We start from the raw sequence: 24,805 nt of genomic DNA on the forward strand, positions 1-24,805 counted from the left end.
AAATTATCCTTCTCAAAAATTTCAGAAAATTGATGCTAAGAACTTTTGAGATTGATGTAAAGCCCAGTTCTTGGGACGGTATATGTTATGAATTTTTGAGATTTGATTATACCAGTTCAAGATAACTTCTCGCATCGCCTTCTTCCCACTCCCAACCGCTGAAGTGTAATTGTGATAGTTCGACTTTATTTCACCATGTGAAGGTTTCACTCAGCTTTAATGGACGAAGAGCACATGTGGAAGAGCAGGAATGGTACCAGCAGAGGGCCACAGCAGGAGAGTCAAATCATGAAAGATCTCTCTTCTCAAAAATGATAGTAAATTAAAAACACACGACCACATGTTATATTATTATAGAACATCAAAACCATTTAACTTTTTAATTGTCTAGAGTTTCAACGATATCATCCTACAAATCTGAAAGCTTGTCCTAGATTAACCGTAGATTTACCGAGCAAAACAAACCAAGACCTAGTAAAAAAAATTTTGATTGTCAATGCAAAAACCAAGACAATCAGAATTCATAAGCAACACTAAGCAAGAGAAGTTTAATTAACTGCATAGAGAGAGATAATGAACGACCTTAGAAAACTCGTGAAGAGCATTCCACTACAAGAAAACAGCGGCATACCGAGGGAAAAAATCGTCGGTATGTCGTCGGAATAACGTTATTCCGACGACATATCGACGAAACAAGTCCTCGGAAATAACTCCTCGGAAATTCATTTTTCCTCGGAAATCCCTCGGAAATTTCCGACGGAATTCCGAGGAAATAAATTTCCGAGGAAGCTCTGAGGACCACCAGTTCGTCGGAAAGGTCCTCGGAATATACCGAGGGAGAAAACATCCTCGGGATATTTCGATGGAGTTTCCGATGGTCCAACCCTCGAAAGTTCCGACGAAATCTTCCTCGGGATTTTCATCGGGAATTTCGAGGAAGGAGTCCCTCGGTATATTCCGACGACTTATTCCGAAGAAATGTTCGTCGGAAATTTCCGAGGGTTCATTTCCTCGGAATTTAAAAAAAAATAATTTTTTTTTAAAAAATAAAATTTTTGAAATTTAAATTCGAAAATATAAAATTAAAATTAAAATTGAAAACATATTGGATAATATTCAAAGTTGTACAAATAAAAATAAAACATTCCGAGTTTTTAAATAAAAATAAAACCCTACGGGTTTTGCACGTTCGGGTCTTGCACGTTCGAGAACACCTCGTCCGGGCATCCTCCTCATCATCTCCATCATTTGCTGGTTCAGCCTCATATGTGCCTCATAGCCCGTCTGTTGAGCCGCCATCTGAGTCTCCAACGCAGATATGCGATCATCCTTGTCCTTCAACTGAGCCGTAAGTACTTCTGGATCAACAAAGGGTGGTGGTGCAGAAAAAGGAGGAACCTTCCAGGAGCGACGACCCAAACCGACCAAACGTCCCTTCTTCTTTGGAACCGACTGAAATAGAAAATAGCCAAATTTAAATAATATAAAAAGATGATAAAATAAAAATCAAGAAATAAATGAATAACTTTTAAAAAAAGAACTTACCGATTCAACGATTTTGTTGATTCGATCCCGGGACAAGTTGGTCGAACTCGTCGAATCGTCATCCTCGGTTTGAAGTTGAGACACTTCGTCTTGCACCTGAGTTTGGACCAGGGTGACCACTTCCCTCACAAGATCATCATCAATCTGGCCGGTCTTCTTGTTGGTATACACCATCTTCATTAGGGCGAGATCATCAACCGGCTCGCCATCATTTTCTTCCGCCTTGAAAAAAACATAAATTAAACAAACATTAGAAATTAGAAGAAATGCATAAAAAATAAAATTTCAAAACTTAAATAATTGAAAAAAGCGGCTGAACTTACCATGCGATCCCCGAGAGTGGCAATAGATTGAGCACCCAAGTTATGCTTGAAGACGCCCTTCCTTTTACGGTCGCTCCTGCGGTTGGTGGAGTTGGTGGAAGAAGTTTCTTTCGTCTCTTCCTTATCCCAATGCACACACAACTCCTTCCAGACCGTGTTGTTCATCGACTTTGAGACCTTTTAATTAAAAAAAATAGTTAAATAAATAATAAAATAGTATAATAAATTAAAAATTTGTTTAATAAATTAAAATTAACCTTGTTTATTTCCCACTTCTTCTTCCACTCGTGGATCTGCTTCCCATAGTTGTCCATAAATTTGTGGACGAAGTTGTGATAGATAAAGAACGTATCATCGGAATTCCAGTTGAATTCTTGCTGAAAAAAAACACAATTAGTAGAAAATATATTAAAGATTAAAAATATAAGTAAAAAATTAGAATACTTACCGCAAACTGACGAAACCACAGATGCTGCTTGTCGGTAGGGAAGTCAGTGAAAGTCGGATGTCCCTTGTCGAGGGCCGAGTACATCATACGGTTGATCCATGCGCTGATTCCGTTCCCGGATCGGTTGAACCTAATAAAAAGAACAAATTATTAATAATGAATCAAATTTTAATGAAAAAAAATACGTTTAATTACCATGTTTGACCCCGCCCATGTGGATACTGAGTGAGATCGGGAAGATGGTCACGACCGGGCTGTCGAACCAACTCCGCAACATGCATCACTTCCGGAGGACCCGGAGGAGCAGGAGCGGGAGCGAGAGGAGCAGGAGCGGGAGCGAGAGGAGCATGAGCGGGAAATGGAGAGGGAGATATATGGTAGGAGCTGTGGGGCGAAGCAGAATCCGGAATATGGCTGTACGAACCCCCAGACTGGCTCCCCGTACCACCACGACCACGACGCTGTCGAGGCCGGATCTGATCATCATAAGACCTGTAAATTTAAAAAAACATATTTAAAAATTAGTTTTTAATCACAAAAATATAAATAGTTTAATTATTACCAAAAATAGTTTTAATATATAAAAAATAGTTTAATAATTACAAAAAAATAGTTTTAATAAAAAAATAGTTTAATAATTACAAAAAATAGTTTTAATAAATAAAAATAGTTTAATAATTACAAAAAAATATAGTTTTAATAAATAAAAAATAGTTTATAAAATAGTGTTTACAAATAAAAAAAATGTTTTATAAATACAAAATTAGTTTTATAAATATAAATATTTTTATAAATATGAAATCATCTTTTTTTAAATACAAAATAGTTTTTATAAATACAAAAAATAATAAAATAGTGTTTATAAATCAAAAAAATGTTTTATAAATATAAAATTAGTTTTATAAATATAAATATTTTTATAAATATGAAATCATCTTTTATAAATCCAAAAATCGAATTTATATACAAAAAACATTTTGTAAAATCCAAAATCGATTTTATAAATACAAAAAAAAAAAATTATAATAAAGTTCTAAATCAATTCAACACAACAAATTATCCAACCAAATCACAATTTTAAACCTATTATACAACCAAATCACAATCCTAACCAATCACCATAACAATAATCTATCAAAAAACTTCTAAAATCATCAAATCTACTTAAAAACCTAACAAATTGAACCTAAGAGAGTGTGATAGGGTTCTTACATGATTTGTATAGGAATAGAGAGGATTCGCCGGAAGAAGTTCGCGAGATTCGCCGGAAGAAGTTCGCGAGATTCGCCAGAAGAAGTTCGCCAAGCCGGAGAGGAAGAAGAGAGAAATGGGGAGGAAGAAGTGTTTCGTGTTTATTAAACCTAGCGTCCGACGGAAACAATCCGTCGGAATTTCCTCGGTATTTTCCTTTTCAATTTTCGCAAAATATTTGTCCGGTTAAATGAACATATTCCGAGGAAATTCCGACGACCACTTAAATATCCGTCGGAATTTCCTTGGAATATTTTCATTAATTCGAGGAAAAAGAATATCTTTTGGTTTATATTGTTCCTCGGAATTTCCTCGGACTATTCCGAAGAAATTCCGAGGAACACATGTTTGGGGTTTCAAAACATCAAATTTTTTTGCCCTATATCATTTCTTATACAAATGCAATGCATACCATTGAGGAATCTTTGTATAGATGATCATAAACCAAGAAATAACAAAATTTCAAAACGAATTGTAAGTATTCCCTTTACCGTTCATTAAAATGTATAAGTGTTTCTCTTATGTTGTGGGGATTTCGTTCATACAATCGGAAAAGTGTTTATTATAGGGTAAGAAACAAATTTTTGACTTCATAATCAGTCTAAGACACTTAATAAGGGTTATATAAGTGTTATTCAAACCGCAAAACGTTGTTTTCGGTTTAAAAACCCTACTTCCTCGGAAAAGCCTTGAAATATTCCGAGGAAATTCCGAAGAAAAACATGTGTTCCTCAGAATTTCCTCGGAATATTCCGAGGCTTTTCCGAGGAAACAGAAACCCTATAAGCAAAGCCCTGAATTGATGCTTCCTCGGTATTTCCTCGGGATTTCTGTTTAAAAAAAAAAAATCGATGCTTCCTCGGAATTTTCTCGGTATTTCTGTTAAAAAAAAAATTCGATGCTTCCTCGGAATTTCCTCGGTATTTCTGTTAAAAAAAAGTTCGATGGTTCCTCGGAATTTCCTCGGTATTTCTGTTAAAAAAAAAGTCGATGCTAGTCTGTTTCCGAGTCATCATCACCAGATGAATCTAAATCTGGATTTTGGTGAAACTCTCCAATCACTGGTTCATCCTCTACGTGAACGACGGCTTCCTCTCCGAAGTCGGTTAAATCGACTACAACGCCAACTCCAGCTAAATCTTCTGCTGCAATTAAGTTGTCGGATGTGCTTGGTTGTAGTGGGTCTTCCAGCTCAGAACTTCCCTGAACTCGGCCTCTCGGGTTGAGTCTTGTAACAGTAATCCATGGATCATCTCTGTTCCTTACCCGGGGGTACTTGATATAACAAACCTGTAACATTTTAAAAATTATTAGTAAAATTATAAATTAATACACATGCTCATGAATCATTCTGAATAATTAACATTTAATTACCTGATCGGCCTGAGAAGCAAGAATGAAAGGATCATAATATTGCAGCTTTCGCCTCGAATTTACTGATGTAACACCAAATGCATCTGTTCTCACACCTCGATCTGGAGTGTTGTCGTGCCAATCACAATAGAAAACAGTACAGCGCAATCCAACCATGCCCAAATGCTTGATTTCCAAAATCTCATGTACGTGTCCGTAGTATACATCATCTCCTGATGCAGAACAAACGCCAACATCATAAGTCGTACTCGAACGTCTCCTCTTCTGAGTTGTGAATGCATATCCTCGAGTACAAAATCTCGGATATGACTTCACAACAAAGTTTGGTCCAACGACCATCTCGCGTATCCAATCGTCAAATGTTTCACCTCTGGCCAAACCAGCAGACACCTATTAATAGCACATATATATGTTATATCAATAAATGTGAATTAGTATAAATATGTGATAAATGATATTTTAATTTCTTTAAAGCACTCACATACGTAAACATCCATCCAGCAAATTCTCTCTGCTTCATTTCTTCTAGTTCGTCCTCTGTGGTGTATCTTTACTCGAACCGCTTTTCTGCCATGAAAATCATGTACATATGATGACAATAATGTAATTAATTAAGATTTAAATTTCAACTTGTTAAAATAAAAATTTGTAAGCTAATTTATTTACCTCTCATATTGAAGAACATATTCGCAGTTGGTGAGCAAATATGTTTGCAAATGACTGCGCTCCTGCTCAGTAAGTCGACGGTTCTTTGGTTTTCCGCTAAGTCGTCCAACGTTTGTGAAAATGTCTGGAACCGTAACATGATATGTTGCTCGTTCGCCTCTATCATCATGCCGAGCAGGTCTTCTGTTTTTGGTCTGAACTTCTGTTGGAAAGTAGTACTCGGCAAAGTTTGAAGTTTCTTCATTGATCATCTGTGCGACTATAGAACCTTCCACCCTACTTAAATTTTTCACCATCTTCTTCAAATGGAACATATACCGCTCATACAGATACATCCATCTATACTGCACAGGACTACCAAGTTCCAATTCTCTTGCCAGGTGAATAACAAGATGCTCCATAACATCAAAAAATGAGGGAGGAAATATCTTCTCAAGGTTGCACTGAATCACGGCTATGTTAGTCTTCAAATTTTCAATACCTTCAAGAGTTACTGATCTCGTGCATAAATCGCGGAAGAAACCACTTATCCCTTCAATTGCTTCATGAACATTTCATGGTAATAGTTCCTTGAAGGCAAACGGAAGGAGGCGCTGCATCATTACATGGCAATCGTGGCTTTTCAAGCCAGTAAACTTTCCTTCCTTTTTGTCGATACAATTACGCAAATTAGTTGCGTAACAGTCTGGAAATTCCACATCGTTTGAAATCCAATCTTTTCCCTCTGCATCAAGTCGGTATATGGGAAAAGGAGCCCTACCATTCTCATCAACATGAAGTTCTGAACGAGCACATATATCGACTAAATCCAGTCTTGACTTCAAATTATCCTTTGTTTTACCTTGAACATTAAGGATCGTGTTCATGAGATTGTCAAAAAAGTTCTTTTCAATATGCATGACATCTAAATTATGCCTTAGCAGATGATCCTCCCAGTATGGCAGATCCCAGAAAATATTTTTTTTGTGCCAGTTATATAGGTCTCCAACAGCATCTACCGGAAAACGCTCATGTCCACCGACGTCTGGCGTCCTTTCTGCACCAAAATCTCTTAGTTGTGTCTTCAAATCTTTCCCACAAATTTCCAGAGGTGGACTGTTAAACACCCTCTTGCTCTTCGTAAACAAATTCTTACTCCTACGGTATGGATGATCAGGTGGTAGGAATCTCCTGTGACAGTCAAACCAACACGTTTTCCTTCCGTGTTTTAGTTAGAAAGCATCAGTGTTATCTTGACAATATGGACATGATAGCCTTCCATGTGTTGTCCATCCAGATAACATACCATATGCTGGAAAATCACTTATTGTCCACATTAGTACTGCCCGCATTTGAAAGTTTTATTTACACGAAACATCGTATGTTTCAGCACCTTGAGCCCATAGTTGTTGCAACTCATATATTAGTGGCTGAAGAAACACATCAAGTGATCTCTTAGGATGCTCTGGTCCGGGAACGAGAATCGAGAGAAACAAAAACTCTCGTCGCAAGCACAAGTTTGGGGGTAGGTTGTATGGCGTAAGAATGACTGGCCATAGAGAATATTGTATTCCACTCTTGCCAAACGGGCTGAAACCATCAGTACATAATCCAAGGTAGACATTTCTTCTCTCATACGCAAAGTCGGGATACTTTGATTGGAAATGCTTCCACACTTTTGCATCTGAAGGATGTCTGATCTCACCATCTGTTGAGTGCTCCGCATGCCATCTCATTGGTTGCGCTGTGCGTTTAGACAGATACAACCCCTGCAACCTTTCCGTCAAAGGCAAATACCACATCCTTTTATATGGCACTGGAACTCTTCCACTCGTATCTTTATAACGAGGCTTCCCACAAAATTTGCATGTAACCCGCTGTTCATCCGCCCTCCAATAAATCATGCAGTTGTCGCTGCATACATCTATTACCTGACACGATAAACCAAGACCAGCTACGAGTTTCTGAACCTCGTAGTATGAACCAGGAGCTACATTATCCTCGGGTAGAATACCTTTTACAAAATCAGCAATCGCATCCACACAGTCTTCAGCCAAATTATAATTTGTTTTAACGCCCATCAATCTTGTAGCAGATGATAAAGCTGAATGACCATCTCTGCAACCTTCGTACAATGGTTGCTTTCCAGCATCCAACATATCATAAAATCTCCTAGCTTCTGCATTGGGTAAATCTTCCCCTCTAAAATGATCATTTACCATCTGCTCAGTACCTACACCATAATCTACATCCGTTCTAATTGGTTCTTCTAATCTAACCGCTGGCTGAGGTTCGCTAGTACTACCATGTTCATAATCAGTTTCCCTATGATAATACCAAATTTTGTAACTTCGTGTAAACCCACTCAAATATAGATGAGTCCAAACATCCCACTCTTTAATAACCTTTCTATTTTTACAATTAGAGCAAGGACATCTTAACATACCTATTTTTGCTTCCGGTTGTCTGTGAACTAACCCCATGAATTCGGTTATACCTCGTTGGTATTCTTCCGTAAGCAATCTCGTGTTTGGATCCAAATGAGGTCGATCGATCCAAGAACGATAATAATTTGAAGAAGACATGTTTTTTATGAATCAAATTTGTGTGTAAAGAGAGTATTTATAGTTGAAATCCTGCCGACAGACCGAGGAAATTCCGACGGAATTCCGACGCCAACGGCTAGTTCGTCGAAATTTCCTCGGAATTTTTAAAATCCCCCAACGGCTCTCTAACAGCTATAATATATCCTCGGAATTCATCGGTTTTTTCCGAGGAATTTATTTTTCCTCGGTATTCCATAAGAATATTCCGACGGATTGATATTTCCTCGGAATTCCGTCGGTATATTCCGAGGAAACCAAATATTGTGTTTCCTCGGAATATCCTCAGAAATTCTTCGGGGTATTCCGAGGATTTCATTTTCCGTCGGAATGTCCGTCAGAATACCGCTGTTTTCTTGTGTTCTCCCTGAGTTCGGGGTTGCAGATGTCGAGCACCAACTGCTCCGCCGCACATAGCCTGCATCGTCGCTTTCTAGTTCAAATTAGAGTGACCACTTTTTCTACAAAGGACTCCAAAATAGGTAATGGAATTATGAAACATTCGATTTTAAAAGCGGTGGTCAGATTACCTTGGAATAAAGCAGCAGCATATCAACCCCCATAAACTGGCCTCTTTACTTTATTGACATTCAGAACCTCCAAAAACGGAGGAGTCGCATCTGTACCACCTACCTGCACCGGACTGCCTTCATGTGAGACAATTGGATATGGGGCAGTGTAACACATTTCTCTAAAGACCTAACCTCAAATTTTCTATAGCTCGGTCTCGGTCTCAACAATCACATCTTTCGTGTGTATAGGATCAGAAAGAGAAGAGATCTGAGCCACATAACCAATGTGAACTTTGACCTCTCCGGCTCCCCCCCCCCCCCCCACGGTTTTTATTAAAGTGAGAATTTTGAATTTTGAAGACACAAACCTTGACGACTAACAACACAGAATTTTGAGTTTCCGTGATCTAGACATGATTCATCAGTCTGGTCTAGCGTTTTCTTAAATCAGAAACAGTGGCTTGCACCATAACCTAACAATCACCACAAAATCAATAGAAGACCAGGAAAGAGGAGAATAAAGAAGTAGTAGGATACCTCTTTGGTGAAGACACTCAAAGTAATCACTGAATTCAATCCAAAAATCATATCCCTCTTCCCGACTCTATTTATCGAAGGAGATTACAGAGAAAAAAAAAGAATGATACTCAGAAGAATAACTGATTTGAAGGGTAAATACATGATCCAACTAATATAAAGGACATGAATCTTCGTTACAACAAAGAGATGAGAATTAGAAACGTCCTGAACATTTAAATTGATAAAATATACGATGGTTTCTAGATCTAGGAAGAGAGGTTGCTTTGGTTTTTGAGAAGTTTAAGCCAATTAAAAATAAAAGGACAGGTGTCACAGATTGCCCTATGCAATGTGATGACGTGGATGGCTGTGGACATGGATGGTTGTGGACAGAGCACAAGCCTACTTTATATATATATATAAAAGATTTGCAGAAAAAAGGAGACCATTTGATTGGTCAAAGAGGATGAAGATTGCTTCAGGAGCAGCTAGAGGATTGGCATACTCATGAAGATTGTGAGTAAAATGGTCTTGTCTTTAAGTTGTATTGAACACATGTTTTTCAAACTCTTAATAGTGTTTTTTTTTCTGTCTTTATTTTTCATCAGGTAACCCTAAAACTATACACCGTGATGTAAAGGCTGCTAATGTTCTTATCGATGATAGCTACGAGGCAAAGGTATTCTAAAAAATTAACTTTTAATAACCTGTCAAGGTTTATTTGAAACGTACGACTAAATAAACATGATTGATTCATCAGTTAGCAGATTTTGGACTTGCCAAGTGTTGTTTAGACAATGATACTCATGTTTCTACTCGGATCATGGGAACATGCGGGTATGGAAACATTTTTCTATATGCAACCTGTCCTGCAGTGACAATCTTTAAACTTGTTTCTTGTGATGTGGATGCAGATACTTAGCCCCTGAATATGCATCTTCTGGGATACTCAGCGACAAATCAGACGTCTTCTCATTCGGAGTTATGCTTCTGGAACTGATAACTGGACGCAGGCCTGTTGGTAAATCACATCCGTTTGCCGATGAAGAAAACATCGTTGATTGGGTGAGTAATTTTCGTTTTCCCTTACTATCAATTTTTTTTTTGGGCACGGTTCTAAAATTTTACCTCTTGCACTAGGCAAAGCCTCTTATGTTACAAGCCTTAAACACTGGAAATTACCATGGTCTTGTTGACCCGAGACTGGAGAAAGATTTTGATATTAGCGAAATCAAGAGAATGGTTCTCTGCGCTGATGCTTGTGTCCAACATTCAGCAAAGCACCGACCAAAAATGAGCCAGGTACAATCAGATTGAAAACATGGATTTTGAAAAGAAAAAAAAACAGAAACTTTGTGAATTCCTCTGAAACTTGGGAGTCATTTCAGATAGTTCGAGCATTTGACAAGAGCATATCTCTAGATGACCTAATCCAAGGGGTTGCTCTAGGAGACACCACTAGTTACAACTTAGACGGGAGCTCAGATTATACCTCAATGGAGTACAAAGAAGACGTGAAGAAATTCAAGAGATTGGTACTTGAAAGCCAGACATTTGGTAGCAGCGATTTGACCAGTGACAATGGTCAGAGCTCATCAGGCTCCTTCTGCATCAAATCTGAGACGTAGGAGACCCAAATAAAAGAAACATATACACATTTTTATCCAAGCCACGTGAATGGAAACTGACCAATAGTGTTTTATACGCATATTTTTATTCCGACGATGTCAAGAATGCCCTTGCAAGGTGTTCTCATTTGTTATATCGAGAGTTTATCAATATTTTTCTTGGAAAACCATTTAGATTAAGAGTTGATTACACTACTGAAAGATACTTTTTTACTTTCTATTACACATAGAGACACTTTTTACATGTGATACACTTTGTTGTGGGTCAGCAACATATTATGGACAGTTTTGCTCTTAATGGAAAAGACACTTGTGGATGAATGATTTGTGAACGAGTGATGCGTGGTTGGGTGATTTGTAGACAGGTGATGTGTGGATGAGTGATGAGTAATGTGTGGATATTTGATGTTAATGTGTTTATAGTAGATAAGATGGACAAACTCTCTGTTTTGATTCCATAAACTATATGGACTCATGTTACTAAAATTATACCATAAAACGTAGACACAGACTATGTTATCTCCAATACAAACACTTGGCTTCTTCAGTTCAATTGATAAATTATCTGCAATTAAACTTCAATCAAGATGAGAAAGAGATGATATTGTGAGTATGAGCGGAGAGAAAAATCGAAGAAGTGTTTACCTTTTGTCGGAGAGTAATATATCTTGCATGTCAGAGATTTCTGATCTAAGGAATTTGCGCTTTGTCATAATGTGGATGAATGTAATTTTGATTAGAGTTGAATTTAGATCTCGAGATGATGAATGAAATCGAAGAAATATTGTCCATGTCCACAACTAGTTTATAATTTTGTTAAGATGTTCATGTCCACAACTAATTTATAATTCTGTTATCTACGCTTTCGTATCCACGTCTACATTTTGTTTACACATTAATATATATAATATATATATAAACATGAATCTTAAAAGATAGATAATTTTATATATAGTTTATTATGATAATTATTTATATTTAATATATTTTAGGACTTGAGATAAAAGTAAATAAATACATAAAGTAGAATAAGAAAAAATAATAAAATGAAATAACAAGAGGAAAGAGATTCTTTTTAGTTTAGGGTCATAAAAAATTTTTTGACAAAAGAAAATATGTCTCAAGTGATAAGTGTTTTGTAGTGTAATTTGAATGTGAAAATGTAAAAAATTCTTAGATGAAAGAACTTACAATAGATATCACAACTTGATGTTTAATATTCAGAGAAACTATTTCTTTTCTTTTTTTACATTCTCTTCCCCTTTCTCTAAAACAACCCACCGTCCGACTCTTGACGATGCCATAGCCAGAGCTCAAGACAGCTCGCATCAACCCCACACAAAACATAAACTCTGCACGGACTACATGAGCTTATAAACTAGAAACCTTTGCTCAACGCCGTGGAGGTTTACATGGTGAACTCGCTGAATGAAACCAATACAAAAGAAGGGGTTATATAAAATAAATAATTATAATATTTTGAACAAACTATTTTTGTGACTTATTGTTGATCTGGACCAAAAAAATATACTACTAACCTAAGTAAACTAGATTGATCCTGTCAGGAACCTCATTTGGGTGGAGAGGACAAGTAACATGAGGATCTTAGCCTTTTTTTCACTTTTTTAAACGTTTGTGCAAGACAGTGTTCCAAAAAAAAAAACAACGTTTGTGCAAGACAAGAAGCTGAGGACGTGACAGAGCTAAAGCTTGGAAAAATTGTACTAATTTTCTTTTTAAGTTGTATGAAACTGAAAACGATGAACAGAGAGAAATTGAGTCTCTGGCGCATTTGTTGAATCTCAGATGCTTAAAGAGTTTGCAATAAGCAATGAAGAGACAGAGAACTTACAATCTCATTTGTTTTTCACTAAGTCAACAAAAAGAATCAAGATCCAATTTTTTAGGTCTCTCTCTCTCTCTATATATATATATAAAGCATACAGTTTGCCTTGTCATCTCTTCTTGTCTATCTATCACAAGATCTTGAAACTTGTGACAACACAAACGCTTCTTGAGAGAGAGAGAGAGAGAGAGAGTTCCTAATCTCGGTTAGCCACCCATGAATCCGGAGCAAAACCCCTCACGCCAATGCGCAGCCTGCGGGGAGCAAGAAGCCTTCCTCACCTACGCCGTCAGGCAAAACCGGCGACTCTGCACCGACTGTTTACTCAAGGAGCATCGTCACCTCTTCTGCCCTGTTTGTCTCGACGTCTACGCCGCCACCGTCCCTCCTCCTCCAGAAGAGAGCATCGTCTGCCTCAATTGCCCTTCCGCCGCCCACCTCGCTTGCCCTCCTCCTCCGCCGTCTCCCTTCACATGCCCGCCGTGCTCTGACCCCAATTTCTCCTTCTTCCCCAAATCTAAACCTGACCAAGAATCAGCCGACGCTCTCGTGGCAGCGGCCAAAATCTCGGCGGCTTTGATGAACAACGAGGCGGCTGAGTTAAAGAAGGAAGCTCATAAGAAGATCTTCGCAGCCAAAGAGGCCAAGAGGAGAGCTAAGGAAGCTTTGGGGAATCTTCAGGACCTTGTTCTCAAGCAAAAAGCTTCGGAGAAGAAGAACTCTAACAAGAGGAAGCACAGTGACCGTCGTTGATTCACAAATCTCTCTCTGCAAGATCATTGCATTTATAGGGGATTTGTATGATAGATGGGTGCTGGAGACTGTGAGAGAGTTTAGGGTTTAGATTAGATTAGGACTTTCTTTTTGTATAATGGCGTGCGTGTGTGTGTGTGTGTGTGAGTGATAATTCAAACCTATAAGAAGATTTCGTCTTTTGTTGTATTGTTTACTGGTTTGACGGAAGAAGAAGATTTTGGTTGATGAGTTGGAACAAACACATGGAAGGAAGTGATATTGCATTTGATGATGTTTTGGCTTGGACACTGTTTTTGCTTCTTTTGTTCTAAGATAAATCAATTTCTTATTTTGGATTGGTTAGTAGTACTATATGTTAAATCTGTTTCTCCAGCAAGCAAGCAAGCTCAGTCTCATTTCCAAAGATAAGGTTGAGAGATGGATGAAAAAGATCTGAGAGGCGAGGAGAGGGTTAATTACGCAATTTTTAATTATATAGCGACTCTTCTGTAATTGTCTTAAAATATAAACCCTCATTTCGAAAATTAGTTAAAACGGACGAGTCAGCCGAGAAACCCTAGAAATCGCCCGAGTCGAGTTAATTCGCCACCTCCTGACTCGCCCGCCGCCTGCAATGTGTTTCAACTTGGATTCATCTTCTCAAAATCTCCGACCATAAAGGGAAGGGGAAGGGGGGAGGGGGTAAGGTAATCACCTAGTTTCTCATCAAGTTCTTGTTTTTGTTAGACTTCTTTGTGAGGCTTAACAGTTTTTCTTGTCATAAAGTTTGAAGCTTTTGCAAATGGCACCACCTGGAACAACGGGAGCAGTGGACCCTGGATGGGAGCACGGCGTTGCACTAGACGACCGTAAGAAGAAGGTCAAATGCAACTACTGTGGGAAGATTGTTAGCGGAGGGATATACAGACTCAAGCAACACTTGGCTCGAATCTCAGGAGAAGTCACCTATTGCGATAAGTCTCCTGAGGATGTATCTCTTAGGATGAAGCAGATTCTGCAACGTTGCCGTTCCGCTAGAAAGCTGAGGCAGCCTGATGATGATGATTACAATGCAAATGGACCCTCTTGTCATCATCATCATGTTGATGATGTGGAGGAGGAGGAGGAGGGTTTGTCTAGAAGAAGCAAAGGTAAGAAGAAGCAGCAATCTTTTAGTCTTCTACGGTCTTCAGGGTACGTTGATCCTGGATGGGAACACGGTGTTGCTCAGGACGAGAGGAAGAAGAAGGTCAAGTGTAATTACTGTGGCAAGGTTGTGAGTGGCGGTATCAACCGTTTTAAGCAGCATCTGGCGAGGATACCTGGAGAGGTTGCGCCGTGCAAAGCCGCTCCTGAGGAGGTTTTTGTGAAGATTAAAGAGAATATGAAGTGGCATCGAGCTGGGAAGAGACAGAACGTTCCTGATGATGATGGCTGCCACGTGAGAGCTTTAACGGTCTATCATGATCCTGAGCAAGAAGAAGATGGAGAGGAGGAGGATGACTTCTATGGAAGGTTTAGCAAAGACAAGAGAAGAAGCTTTGATTCAACCAACACCAGATTAGTCTCTGAGGCAAGACCCAAGAGAACGAGGATGAACTCGTTTCAGTACACTGGCTGCTCAAGCAGAGCCACCGTGTCGAGAAGAGAAGTCACTTCCTCCATCTCCAAGTTCTTCCACCACGTTGGAGTTCCCTTAGAAGCAGCCAACTCTCTCTACTTTCAAAAGATGGTTGAACTGATTGGTCTGTACGGAGAGGGATACGTTGTCCCCTCGAGCCAGCTCTTTTCTGGTAGACTCTTACATGACCAGATGTCGACTATCAAAGGCCACTTGAGAGATTACAGATCTTCTTGGATCGTCACCGGCTGTTCTATACTTGCAGACACTTGGACCAACGCAGAGGGGAAGACGATGATCGGTTTCTTGGTCTCGTGCCCGCGTGGTGTCTACTTCCACTCCTCTATTGATGCCACCGATGTAGCGGAAGATTCTTTAAGCCTTTTCAACTACTTAGACAAGCTAGTTGAAGACATTGGTGAGGAGAATGTGGTTCAGGTTATCACACAGAACACGTCGATATGCAGAAGCGCTGGAAAGTTACTTGAAGAGAAGAGAAAGAATCTTTACTGGTCTCCCTGCGCGATGCACTCCACGGAACTGGTTCTTGAAGACATCTCAAAGCTTGAATACGTCTCCGAGTGCTTGGAGAAGAGCCAAAGAATCACGAGGCTCATCTACAACCAAACCTGGCTTCTCAATCTCATGAAGAACGAGTTCACACAAGGGATGGATCTTCTTAAACCCGAAACCACCCGCCACGCTTCCAGTTTCGCCACTCTTCAAACTCTCATGGACCACAAGGCCAATCTGAGAGCCCTGTTTCAATCCAACAGCTGGATTCTGTCACAGAAGTCTGAGGAGGGGAGAGAAGTGGAGAAGATTGTGTCGAGCGCTGCCTTCTGGAAGAAGGTTCAGTACGTTTTGAAGTCGGTTGATCCTGTGATGCAGGTGATCCGCATGGGAGGTGGTGACGGTGGCGAGAGACTGTATTTGCCGTACGCTTATGGCTACATGTGCTGCGCCAAAATGGGGATCAAGTCTGTTCATAGCGACGATGCGAGGAAGTACGGACCGTTCTGGCGTGTGATAGATTACCATTGGAACTCGTTGTTTCATCATCCACTCTACGTTGCTGCTTATTTCTTCAACCCTGCTTACAGATACCGTTCTGATTTTATGGCGGTAGGGGGATTTGATTATTATTCGTTTAACTTTGATTCATAAACTCTCTGCAAGTTACTTATATTTGTTTGTTAATATTGCAGCATTCTGAGGTTGTGCGTGGAGTTAATGAGTGTATTGTTCGGCTTGAGCCTGATAATGCGAGAAGAATCACAGCACTGATGCAGGTGAGTGGGAAACAAATCAAACAGATCATACATTGTTCTTTAGAACTTGTGGCTAACCATAGGTCGTTATCTCGGAAAGGATCTTGTCCATTGCGTCAGAAATCCCTGGTTCGAGTGGCCGGATATGAAACTAATATTACATGTCGTGGTTTCGGGCCTGGGAGATTATAGGCTTCGGCCAACCTCCTGGCTGGACCGGTCTTGGGCAAAGTCTAATGAAATGTTGCCCTTAGGTCCCCGAAAATTACACAGACAATTTTGACGGTCTAAAAAAAAACATCTGCCCTTCCAAATTTTTTTTTTGACTCCCAAATTTATACAATAACAAATTTAGTTGAAATTTATAAATTAAAAAGAAAAGGAACTCGTGGCTAAACCAATCTTTTGTTTGTTGTAATGTTTTTAGATTCCGGATTATACTTCAGCTAAAGGCGATTTTGGAACGGAACTAGCCATTGGGACAAGAACGGAGCTTGATCCAGCTGCATGGTGGCAACAGCATGGGATAAGCTGTTTGGAACTTCAGAGAGTAGCGGTTAGGATACTGAGCCACACGTGCTGCTCTGTTGGCTGTGAGACTAAGTGGAGCGTGTATGATCAAGTCAGCGGTGAATGTCAGAGTCGTTTCGCGAGAAAGTCAAGGAGAGATCTGGCTTACGTTCATTACAACTTACGGCTCAGAGAGAAACAGATGAAACGGCGGATGCATGATGAAGGACCACCGCAGAGTCTTAACTATGTTTTGCTTGATCGGTTGCTCCCGGACTGGCTCATGACTTGTGAGAAAGAAGAGGTATTTTGAAAACGCCAAACGCTAAATGTGATATGAGGATGATGATGGTTGTGTGTTTCTTTGTGAAGGAGGAGGGTTTGCAAGATGAAGACGGAGCAGAGAAGGATGACCAAGAAGAAGAGGAAGAGGAGGAGAATTGTTACGACGATTCTGCTAATAACGTTTATGGTGATGGTGAAGACAATGTTGATGTTTACAACGATGATCTTAGCGACGACGATTAGTACTTTCTTTAATGCCTAATAAAGCGTCCCTAACATGTAGCAAGCAATGTTGTAATTTGAATTTGACCGTTCTATATAAAATTAAAAAGTTTATCAGTTTTGTTGGTTGGTAGTTGTTTGACTACTACTAGGCCTGGACGTTCGGCTACCCGTCGGATCGGGTTTTTTGGATTTCGGTTCTTTCTTATAACAGCTCTTCCTAAGTCCCATTTTAGTAAATTTACAAGTATGGATCGGGTTCGGATATAACACATCGGATTCGGGTCGGTTTTGTATTACATCATAAAACTCATTAAGTAATCATATATCATTCGAATTCAGGTTATATTGGATCGGTTCGGATATACCCGAAATAAAATCTAAAATTTAAAAGCAAAACATAAGAAATATATACTTATTTATATATAATTAAGTATTTAAGGTAGTTATTTAAATTTTAAATACTTATTGTTAGATAACATATCAAAATAAATATGAAATTGAATATTTGAAGTATATATTCATGTTTCATATAATTATATTGTATATTATTTTAGACATTCGGATCGGTTTCTTCGGATATCTTTTCAGATTTTTTGATTTTTTTGGTTTTTCGGGTTACCCGTTCGGGTTTGGTTAATAGCACTTTGGATTCGGGTATGTTTTGTACCACTTTAGAAGATCCATTCAAATATTTTTTATATTTCGGACCGGTTACAGATTGGGTTTTTCGGTTCGGGTTCGATTCGAATGTCGGGTAATGGATTCTATGCCCATGCTTAACTACTACCCTCGATAGGATTTGGTGTTAGAGAGATAATTTTCTAACTATTCAAACAAATTGATATAATATTGCAAATATGGGGGCAGGGGGCCGGAAAACTAAATTTCAAAAGTTGGCGATGCGCTGTCTTAACGACCGAATATCTGTCTTTTTCAAATTAATTGAGTTTAAAAAGTGATTATTTGAAATTAAAATAAAAAAGAATTCACCTGACATCAGCTATCAGCTTCTTCTCTTTCCCTTGCCGCTGTTGGAACGCTCTCTGTTTCTTTCTCCAAAGTCGGATTCTTTTTATCTAATTATACTTTCTTTTTTTGAATTTCCTTTTTTGGAGATTAACTTCAGTTTTTTTTTTGGGGGTCAAACTAGGGTTTTTCTTGGTATGTGGTGAAGCTTTTTTCACTTTAGGGTTCGCCGGCTGAGAGGGGGAATTCCGATTTGATCTGAGTATCTCCGGCGACATGGGTTCGAATCTACCGATGAGCCCTGAATTGGAACAGATCCATGGCGAAATCCGTGACCATTTCCGAGCCCTCGCGTAATACTTTTTCTTATTCAATTCTCTTTTCGTTGTTAAAAAGATATGGTAGAGAGAGAGGTCAGTGTAAAGTTGTAAACAAAAGTTTCTCTCACATATCATTATATATATATGTGTTTTTCAGGAATGGTTTCCAGAGGTTGGATAAGATTAAGGATTCAACTAGACAAAGCAAGCAACTTGAGGAACTTACTGACAAGATGAGAGACTGTAAAAGGTATATGCCCTTTCCCTTAATTTTCTTTTCTCTTGCTTGATTGAATGATCTACTTGCATTGTCTTGTGACTAAGGTTGTAAGTACCTTGTTCCTTTTTGAATTGAATGAGATAAGATGTGACAATATAAATTTTGTTTATCTAATGTTTTACTTTTATCTCTCAGGTTGATTAAGGACTTCGACCGTGAACTCAAGGACGAGGAAACTCGAAACTCTCCTGAAGTAAACAAGCAATTGAACGATGAGAAACAGTCTATGGTGAGTTAGTATGATATCAGCTATCATCATTCTGTTGTGATATGCAGTTTATGATGGAAGCTTTCCTTTAGTATTACCACTCCTTCTTAGCAGCATCAATCGTATTCCTGTTTGGTCAATTTAGTTGCATTTTGTAACCAATTGGATACTAAAGGCAGATGAGGTTTGAGTGTCGTCATTGTGTATCTAAAGCTCTCCTTTGTAATTTCTCCCTTGCGTGTAATGTCACAGATTAAGGAACTCAACTCTTATGTTGCACTGAGAAAAACGTAAGTGCTTCTGTCATTTCTCTTTTAGAAGCTGGTTTATTCGAACCTCGTACCTTCCCTTTTTGTGGGTTTAGTTACATATTGTATCCGTTCAGCACATGTTATCTATTTAAGTGTTCATACATGTTAAACTTGTTCTGTGAGTTCAGGTATATGAGTACACTTGGCAACAAGAAAGTTGAACTTTTTGATATGGGAGCTGGAGCCAGCGGCGAACCTACAGCTGAAGAAAATGTTCAAGTGGCTTCAGGTCAGTCCCTATGCCTGTTAATGTTATTCTATTCTATGCTACCAAGACATGAACACATCAAGAGGTTGACTTGTCTGAAGCTTAAACTCATTTTTTATGTGATAGCAATGTCAAACCAGGAGCTTGTTGATGCTGGAATGAAAAGAGTGGATGAGACTGATCAGGCCATTGAGCGCTCAAAACAAGTAAGTTACAGAAAAAACATGTGGTGTTCCTTACTATAACTTTGGTAACACTCTTGTTCCTCCTTTTCAGGTTGTAGAGCAAACAATCCAAGTCGGAACTCAAACTGCAGCTAACTTAAAGGGACAGGTAAATGCAAAGCATCCTCCCATCTCATCTTTTATTAAACATTGTTGGCACAGACTCAACTCAATTAGCCTGCAAAATACTGCAGACGGATCAAATGGGGCGCGTGGTTAACCACTTGGACACGATTCAGTTCTCTCTGAAGAAGGCTTCTCAGCTAGTGAAAGAGATAGGAAGACAGGTTTTGTAACTTCATACTGACATATATATCTCTTCTTACTAGACTGCCAAAAAAAACCCTGAATCTCTTATGTCTACTTTTATGTTTCAGGTGGCGACAGATAAATGCATAATGATGTTTTTGTTTCTCATTGTATGTGGTGTTGTAGCCATTATCGTAGTGAAGGTACGTTCTTTGCTCATTCCAATGAAAGTTGTGATTACTCATTAGAAAGTTGTAGTAACTATGTTTTTGTTGTTGTATAAACTCTCTACAGATTGTTCACCCGAATAACAAAGACATTAGGGACATCCCAGGATTAGCTCCTCCAGCGCCAGCGAGGAAGCTACTGTACTTGAGGAATCCAGAGTACTTGCAAAGATAGAAAGAAATCTCTGTCTGTATATTTATTTACGTGGACTGAGGATATTGCATCTTGAGGTTCGGTAATTTGATCTTCTTTGCTTATTCATTTGTTTACACAACATGAGAGAGAAAGAGAGAGAGAGGAGAGATTGATTGTGTGCTTTGATAGTCATTTGAATCTTGGTTTTGATTGGAGAGGGCTTTGTATATTTTCATCTTCTGGTAGTAACTTAACCACTTGTTTTGTATAAAATCCAAGACCAAGTGACCATGTTATACTCTCTCTCTCTCTCTCTCTCTCACGTTCTCAGTAATGACATCACAGCTGTAGAAAATGTCAGGACACATCTGGAATTTCCAATTACACAAACAGTCCATATGGTTCACTTTCTATAACCTGGTCAAAACGAAAAACGTGATAAAAGACTACCTAATACGTGCGTGACCACGTTCGAGTCACTGTTGCAAGTTTTATGATTCGTTGTACAAGCTACAACTGTTCTTTCATAATAGACAGCTCTTGAAGAGTTGATTCTCACCTCACCCAACCAAACTTAGCATAACCACCAGGAAGAGAAACTCAAATAGCAATATCCAAACCGATTTGAATATATATTAAAAAAGAATGCTCAGCAGTCAGCAATCAAAAACTCAGAGCTATTTGGTTTATAAAGAAAATGAAGATGGTGGAAAAAATAAATGCCACAGGAATATATATATTACTCTAATGTCAATTCATTATAAACGAATATGTGACTTTTTAACGTTTTTTAAGCTAATCATCGATCATACTACTATTTTGCTCAGCTATCTATTTCTTAATAAAGTTGTAAATTTTGAAGACAAGTACACCATTCTTCACCTGAGACACGAGAGGACACACGGTCTCGGATGCTGCTGCTGCACCTCTCTTTTGGTTTCAAAGATTCTTTTTACGTAGCAAAGAAAAAAACAACGAATTGGGAAGCAAAACCTCTCTATCATGCGTTTTTACTAGGCATCTTAAGCGGCGTGATTTACGAGCTGCGTCCGACCAATATGAGATAAACGGGACGTAATCAAAGGGGCTTCTTCGTCGTTTATCTCGCCTCCTACTCTTGGGCTCTCTCCACCAACATCCGGATTGAACTTATCTGAAGACTTCTTCTCCATCTTCCACTCCTATATATAATGCTCGTGTTCATCAGTTTGTTACATATTAACACCCACATATAAGGACAAAAGGTAACTGGTTCCACATGTATTTTGGAAATCTAGAGATTCTTTTTGTCTTTTAGAACCCTTTATGCCGCAGGCGTGATGATATTACTATGGGAGACTATCGGGTCTCTATAACAGTTTATAGATTCAATGCACCTATTTCTGGATTTGAACGAATCTGAAACAAGCCTGAGATGAACCGGCCTCATAACCTCAACCCTATAAAGAGTTACTGACCTTATTGATTCGATCTGGGAGACTGTCAGCAGTTGGTTGAGATGCCTTTACGTCCTTCACTTTTATGTAGTTGTACATGACGACGCCACAAAGCGCTGTGTCAACACACATGGCAAGAATAAATACTTAAAACGACACAATACTGTGTGGAGTAGACAGTCAAGAAGGAAAAACAGATGTTTACAACAATTAGATTGTTGTGAGTTGAAGAAACATACCAATTGCGTATCCAATGATGTTCAGCCCAGTAATCGTGGACTCGGGGAAAATGATTGTGGAGAGGGCAATGAGAATCCAGTCTTTGAGAACACCAGCTACCCGGATTGTTACCGCACCTGTCCTACCGATTACTAAGAATATGGAGAAGTTCAACGCAAGGGCACACAGAGCATTGGAGAAAAAAATCCAGAAGTTGAATTGTATCTGTGAAACTTCCATCGTGGGTTTCTCCAACACATACCAAGGGAAGGCCAGAAATACAAAACTGCACAAGATTAAAGCATAGCGTTTCAAGGAAAAGATTATGTGTACTACTTGAGCAGTAGCAATAAATAATACATGACATTAACAATGAGAGAAAAAATCATGTTATGAACCGGAACCAAAGATTAGGTGATGAGGCATCATAATCTAGAAATATAGTTGTTTAAGCACAATCAAGATTTGGGAGTGAATACCTGCAGGGAGCTATGTAATATAAGCTGTTGATAGGGTTTAATGTCAACCCCTTCTTCTGGAGAAGAACTTGAGTTAGCACCAGTCTAAGTGCTTCAGCAAAGATGCCTGTGACCTGATAGACTGTGCCAACTATATTGAAATGGATTTCCCCATAAGAAGATATCACAACCCCAACACTGACCAACAACATGTTCGAGAACACGTCGCACCTTGGTTTGTCAGTGCCGCAAATAACTGCCATGATGAATGTTGCTACTGGCACTGAAAATTCCAAAATCATGTATTAATATTCTTTGTAAAATGAAAGGTAAGTCTATACTAACGTAGATTATGTAGCCAAAATGCTAAGTCGTCACATACTTAGAGCCTTGAGCATCTGAATGAAGGCAACAGAAATGTGCAAGTATGCGGTATTGCCAAACCTGCACAAAGGAGGATATAAGATAAGAGCATTAACAAAACAAACTGTGTTTACTGTGTATAGAACAGGAACATACCAGAGGCTCGATGCAAAGAATGCGCTTATAGGTACCACACATGTTGCGTATCTGGTGGACACAAAAAGTGTGTCAAAATGAGAGGTGGGGAAACTAGCGTACGGGATAAATAGAAAATGAAAAGATACCGAATAAGCTGGCTTACATTTCAAATGTCATTTTAACCGGAGCTACAACCTAAAACACAAAGGCAAAACTTATCACCGCACAAGTAAAAAGGAGTCCGAGGAAGACTCCACATCTTAAAAGAGAAAAACACATACAAATGCAATGCAAAGTAAACATAACCTCAACTGAAAGTAATAATCTTTTGAGTATAGAATATACCTTGAAGACGCGAATAAGAAGGAAGGCCACGAATCCAGAAAACCCCATATGGATCATCGTCAGCGTTATAGGAAGTGGAAAATTGAAGTACTTTGGGGATAAAACCCACTGCAAATTAAAAACAATAAAAGAAACATGATTTACAATTAACCTTTTACTGAAACAAAAAGCTAAAACAAGATACATCTATAGCCTACAGTTTAGCCAACATCACAACACTATCATTCCTATGCAGAGACAGATAACAATAAAGAATCCAATTCATCACACATTGCTACATAAAAAGGTCTCTCTCTGCCAACAGTTTCATCTCTATCAACTGCGCCGTAGATACGTTAATAAAGTCTTAATAGAAACTGAATCACTCACCTTGTTGTAGAGTATGACACCTGAAGAGAGTATGATGTAGATGAGTAAGTAGATATAAGTCAGTACAAGCGTCGTGTTTATCATCTTCCTCCCCTCAGTGCAAAATCAGAGAATCTCTTCACGCCGAAGTTCTTTGATAGTCAGTTTCTTCTCACTGCTCCAGCAGTATCAGCCATTGCAGATATATATATATAACTGAGCCAAATCGACCAAATCAATCAAACCATCAAATCCACAGTTGAGAGAAAACCCTAACTCTATCAACGAATTCGACAGTATACGCCATGAGAAACCAAAATCAAAAACTCCAAAACCTAAATTCACAGATCACGATCGAGGAAAACGCGAATTCGATCAGATCCGAGAAGGAAGATGAGAAGAGAGAGAGAGATTACTACCTCGAGATCATATAAGCTCAACGTGGCGAAGCAATAGATCAGAGACCACTATCGTATAAGAAAGATTCAGAAAGCTCGAAACGGAATCTGACGATGAGAGACGAACGCAACGACGACGTATTAGTGATCAGAGATTCTATGAGAATCAACGAAACAGAGATGAAGAAGATTTTTCCTGATGGAAAGAACGTAGACGAAGTGTGAGAGCTACAGTAGTTTTAGCTTGAGAAGAGGGCTTGGAACCTGAAATTGATTATTTTATTTTAAAATAATTAGAAAAGGAACGGTGGAAATTAATAGGTTAATCTGCTAAATCTGAATCGAACGGCCGCGGTTTTATCTCACGGATGTGGATACGACCCGCCAAGAAAATTATAAGGTTTGAGCTTGGTGGGCTTAATTTATACCTGCTCTATTGTAGGCCCATTAATCGATGAGAGAAAAATCAATATATGCGATAATGATATATATTTTTATTTTTATTTAAACGTGAGGATTTGGGAGGTTTTAATATTTTTAATTTAGAATAACCAAGTGAATGTGATATAATAACCGACTAGCTTAGACCAACATTATAGCAGATTTCTAAGATGGTTTTAGAAAGAAAAG

The 24,805-nt window shown here is 38.8% G+C and overlaps 5 protein-coding genes across 7 annotated transcripts; 4 read left to right on the forward strand and 1 right to left on the reverse strand.

Annotated features, from left to right (window-relative positions):
• The first annotated feature begins 9,793 nt into the window (after positions 1 to 9,793).
• LOC106393853 (proline-rich receptor-like protein kinase PERK15) lies at positions 9,794 to 10,934 on the forward strand. The gene is made up of 2 exons (XM_048744591.1): positions 9,794 to 10,522; positions 10,609 to 10,934. The coding sequence occupies exons 1-2, from the start codon at positions 10,373 to 10,375 to the stop codon at positions 10,846 to 10,848; spliced, it is 390 nt and encodes a 129-aa protein (XP_048600548.1). The 5' UTR covers positions 9,794 to 10,372; the 3' UTR covers positions 10,849 to 10,934.
• Positions 10,935 to 11,174: 240 nt separating this feature from the next.
• Positions 11,175 to 13,721, forward strand: LOC111202934. The gene has a single exon (XM_022696203.2). The coding sequence runs from the start codon at positions 12,911 to 12,913 to the stop codon at positions 13,445 to 13,447; it is 537 nt and encodes a 178-aa protein (XP_022551924.1). The 5' UTR covers positions 11,175 to 12,910; the 3' UTR covers positions 13,448 to 13,721.
• LOC106390984 lies at positions 13,511 to 17,455 on the forward strand. 2 transcript variants are annotated; one of them, XM_022696202.2, is made up of 5 exons: positions 13,511 to 14,136; positions 14,216 to 16,175; positions 16,259 to 16,342; positions 16,749 to 17,135; positions 17,204 to 17,455. In XM_022696202.2, the coding sequence occupies exons 2-5, from the start codon at positions 14,232 to 14,234 to the stop codon at positions 17,357 to 17,359; spliced, it is 2,571 nt and encodes an 856-aa protein (XP_022551923.2). In that variant the 5' UTR covers positions 13,511 to 14,136; positions 14,216 to 14,231; the 3' UTR covers positions 17,360 to 17,455. The 2 variants fall into 2 exon arrangements, with proteins under 2 accessions (XP_022551923.2, XP_048600543.1); XM_048744586.1 differs by having other exon boundaries at positions 14,006 to 14,131.
• Positions 17,456 to 18,264: 809 nt separating this feature from the next.
• LOC111198488 (novel plant SNARE 13) lies at positions 18,265 to 20,771 on the forward strand. The gene is made up of 11 exons (XM_048744590.1): positions 18,265 to 18,401; positions 18,492 to 18,660; positions 18,785 to 18,877; positions 19,043 to 19,136; positions 19,368 to 19,405; positions 19,555 to 19,655; positions 19,761 to 19,840; positions 19,911 to 19,967; positions 20,053 to 20,145; positions 20,236 to 20,310; positions 20,402 to 20,771. Exons 2-11 carry the CDS (start codon positions 18,584 to 18,586, stop codon positions 20,507 to 20,509), a joined length of 816 nt encoding a protein of 271 aa, XP_048600547.1. The 5' UTR covers positions 18,265 to 18,401; positions 18,492 to 18,583; the 3' UTR covers positions 20,510 to 20,771.
• A 419-nt stretch (positions 20,772 to 21,190) lies between these two features.
• On the reverse strand, positions 21,191 to 24,456 carry LOC106390982 (probable sugar phosphate/phosphate translocator At3g17430). 2 transcript variants are annotated; one of them, XM_013831544.3, is made up of 10 exons: positions 24,197 to 24,456; positions 23,799 to 23,993; positions 23,430 to 23,537; positions 23,248 to 23,279; positions 23,103 to 23,153; positions 22,966 to 23,027; positions 22,605 to 22,866; positions 22,146 to 22,411; positions 21,928 to 22,022; positions 21,191 to 21,651 (listed from the first exon to the last, which is right to left on the reverse strand). In XM_013831544.3, exons 2-10 carry the CDS (start codon positions 23,880 to 23,882, stop codon positions 21,493 to 21,495), a joined length of 1,119 nt encoding a protein of 372 aa, XP_013686998.1. In that variant the 5' UTR covers positions 23,883 to 23,993; positions 24,197 to 24,456; the 3' UTR covers positions 21,191 to 21,492. The 2 variants fall into 2 exon arrangements, with proteins under 2 accessions (XP_013686998.1, XP_048600544.1); XM_048744587.1 differs by having other exon boundaries at positions 22,966 to 23,153; positions 24,197 to 24,451.
• Between the last annotated feature and the right edge of the window lie 349 nt (positions 24,457 to 24,805).

This window comes from Brassica napus, chromosome C1, assembly GCF_020379485.1.
Source record: "Brassica napus cultivar Da-Ae chromosome C1, Da-Ae, whole genome shotgun sequence".
Classification (NCBI taxonomy): domain Eukaryota; kingdom Viridiplantae; phylum Streptophyta; class Magnoliopsida; order Brassicales; family Brassicaceae; genus Brassica; species Brassica napus.

Excerpts from the sequence above, each read along its gene's own strand:
- LOC106393853 (XM_048744591.1), top strand. The coding sequence starts at position 10,373 with ATGTTACAAGCCTTAAACACTGGAAATTACCATGGTCTTGTTGACCCG. Across the intron at positions 10,523-10,608 it reads ACCGACCAAAAATGAGCCAG|ATAGTTCGAGCATTTGACAA; the intron begins GTACAATCAGAT and ends GAGTCATTTCAG.
- LOC111202934 (XM_022696203.2), top strand. The coding sequence starts at position 12,911 with ATGAATCCGGAGCAAAACCCCTCACGCCAATGCGCAGCCTGCGGGGAG.
- LOC106390984 (XM_022696202.2), top strand. The coding sequence starts at position 14,232 with ATGGCACCACCTGGAACAACGGGAGCAGTGGACCCTGGATGGGAGCAC. Across the intron at positions 16,176-16,258 it reads ACCGTTCTGATTTTATGGCG|CATTCTGAGGTTGTGCGTGG; the intron begins GTAGGGGGATTT and ends TTAATATTGCAG. Across the intron at positions 16,343-16,748 it reads GAATCACAGCACTGATGCAG|ATTCCGGATTATACTTCAGC; the intron begins GTGAGTGGGAAA and ends TAATGTTTTTAG.
- LOC111198488 (XM_048744590.1), top strand. The coding sequence starts at position 18,584 with ATGGGTTCGAATCTACCGATGAGCCCTGAATTGGAACAGATCCATGGC. Across the intron at positions 19,137-19,367 it reads ACGATGAGAAACAGTCTATG|ATTAAGGAACTCAACTCTTA; the intron begins GTGAGTTAGTAT and ends GTAATGTCACAG. Across the intron at positions 20,311-20,401 it reads TAGCCATTATCGTAGTGAAG|ATTGTTCACCCGAATAACAA; the intron begins GTACGTTCTTTG and ends AACTCTCTACAG.
- LOC106390982 (XM_048744587.1), bottom strand. The coding sequence starts at position 23,882 with ATGATAAACACGACGCTTGTACTGACTTATATCTACTTACTCATCTAC. Across the intron at positions 23,154-23,247 it reads GTTAAAATGACATTTGAAAT|ATACGCAACATGTGTGGTAC; the intron begins GTAAGCCAGCTT and ends TGTGTCCACCAG. Across the intron at positions 22,412-22,604 it reads TATTACATAGCTCCCTGCAG|TTTTGTATTTCTGGCCTTCC; the intron begins GTATTCACTCCC and ends AATCTTGTGCAG.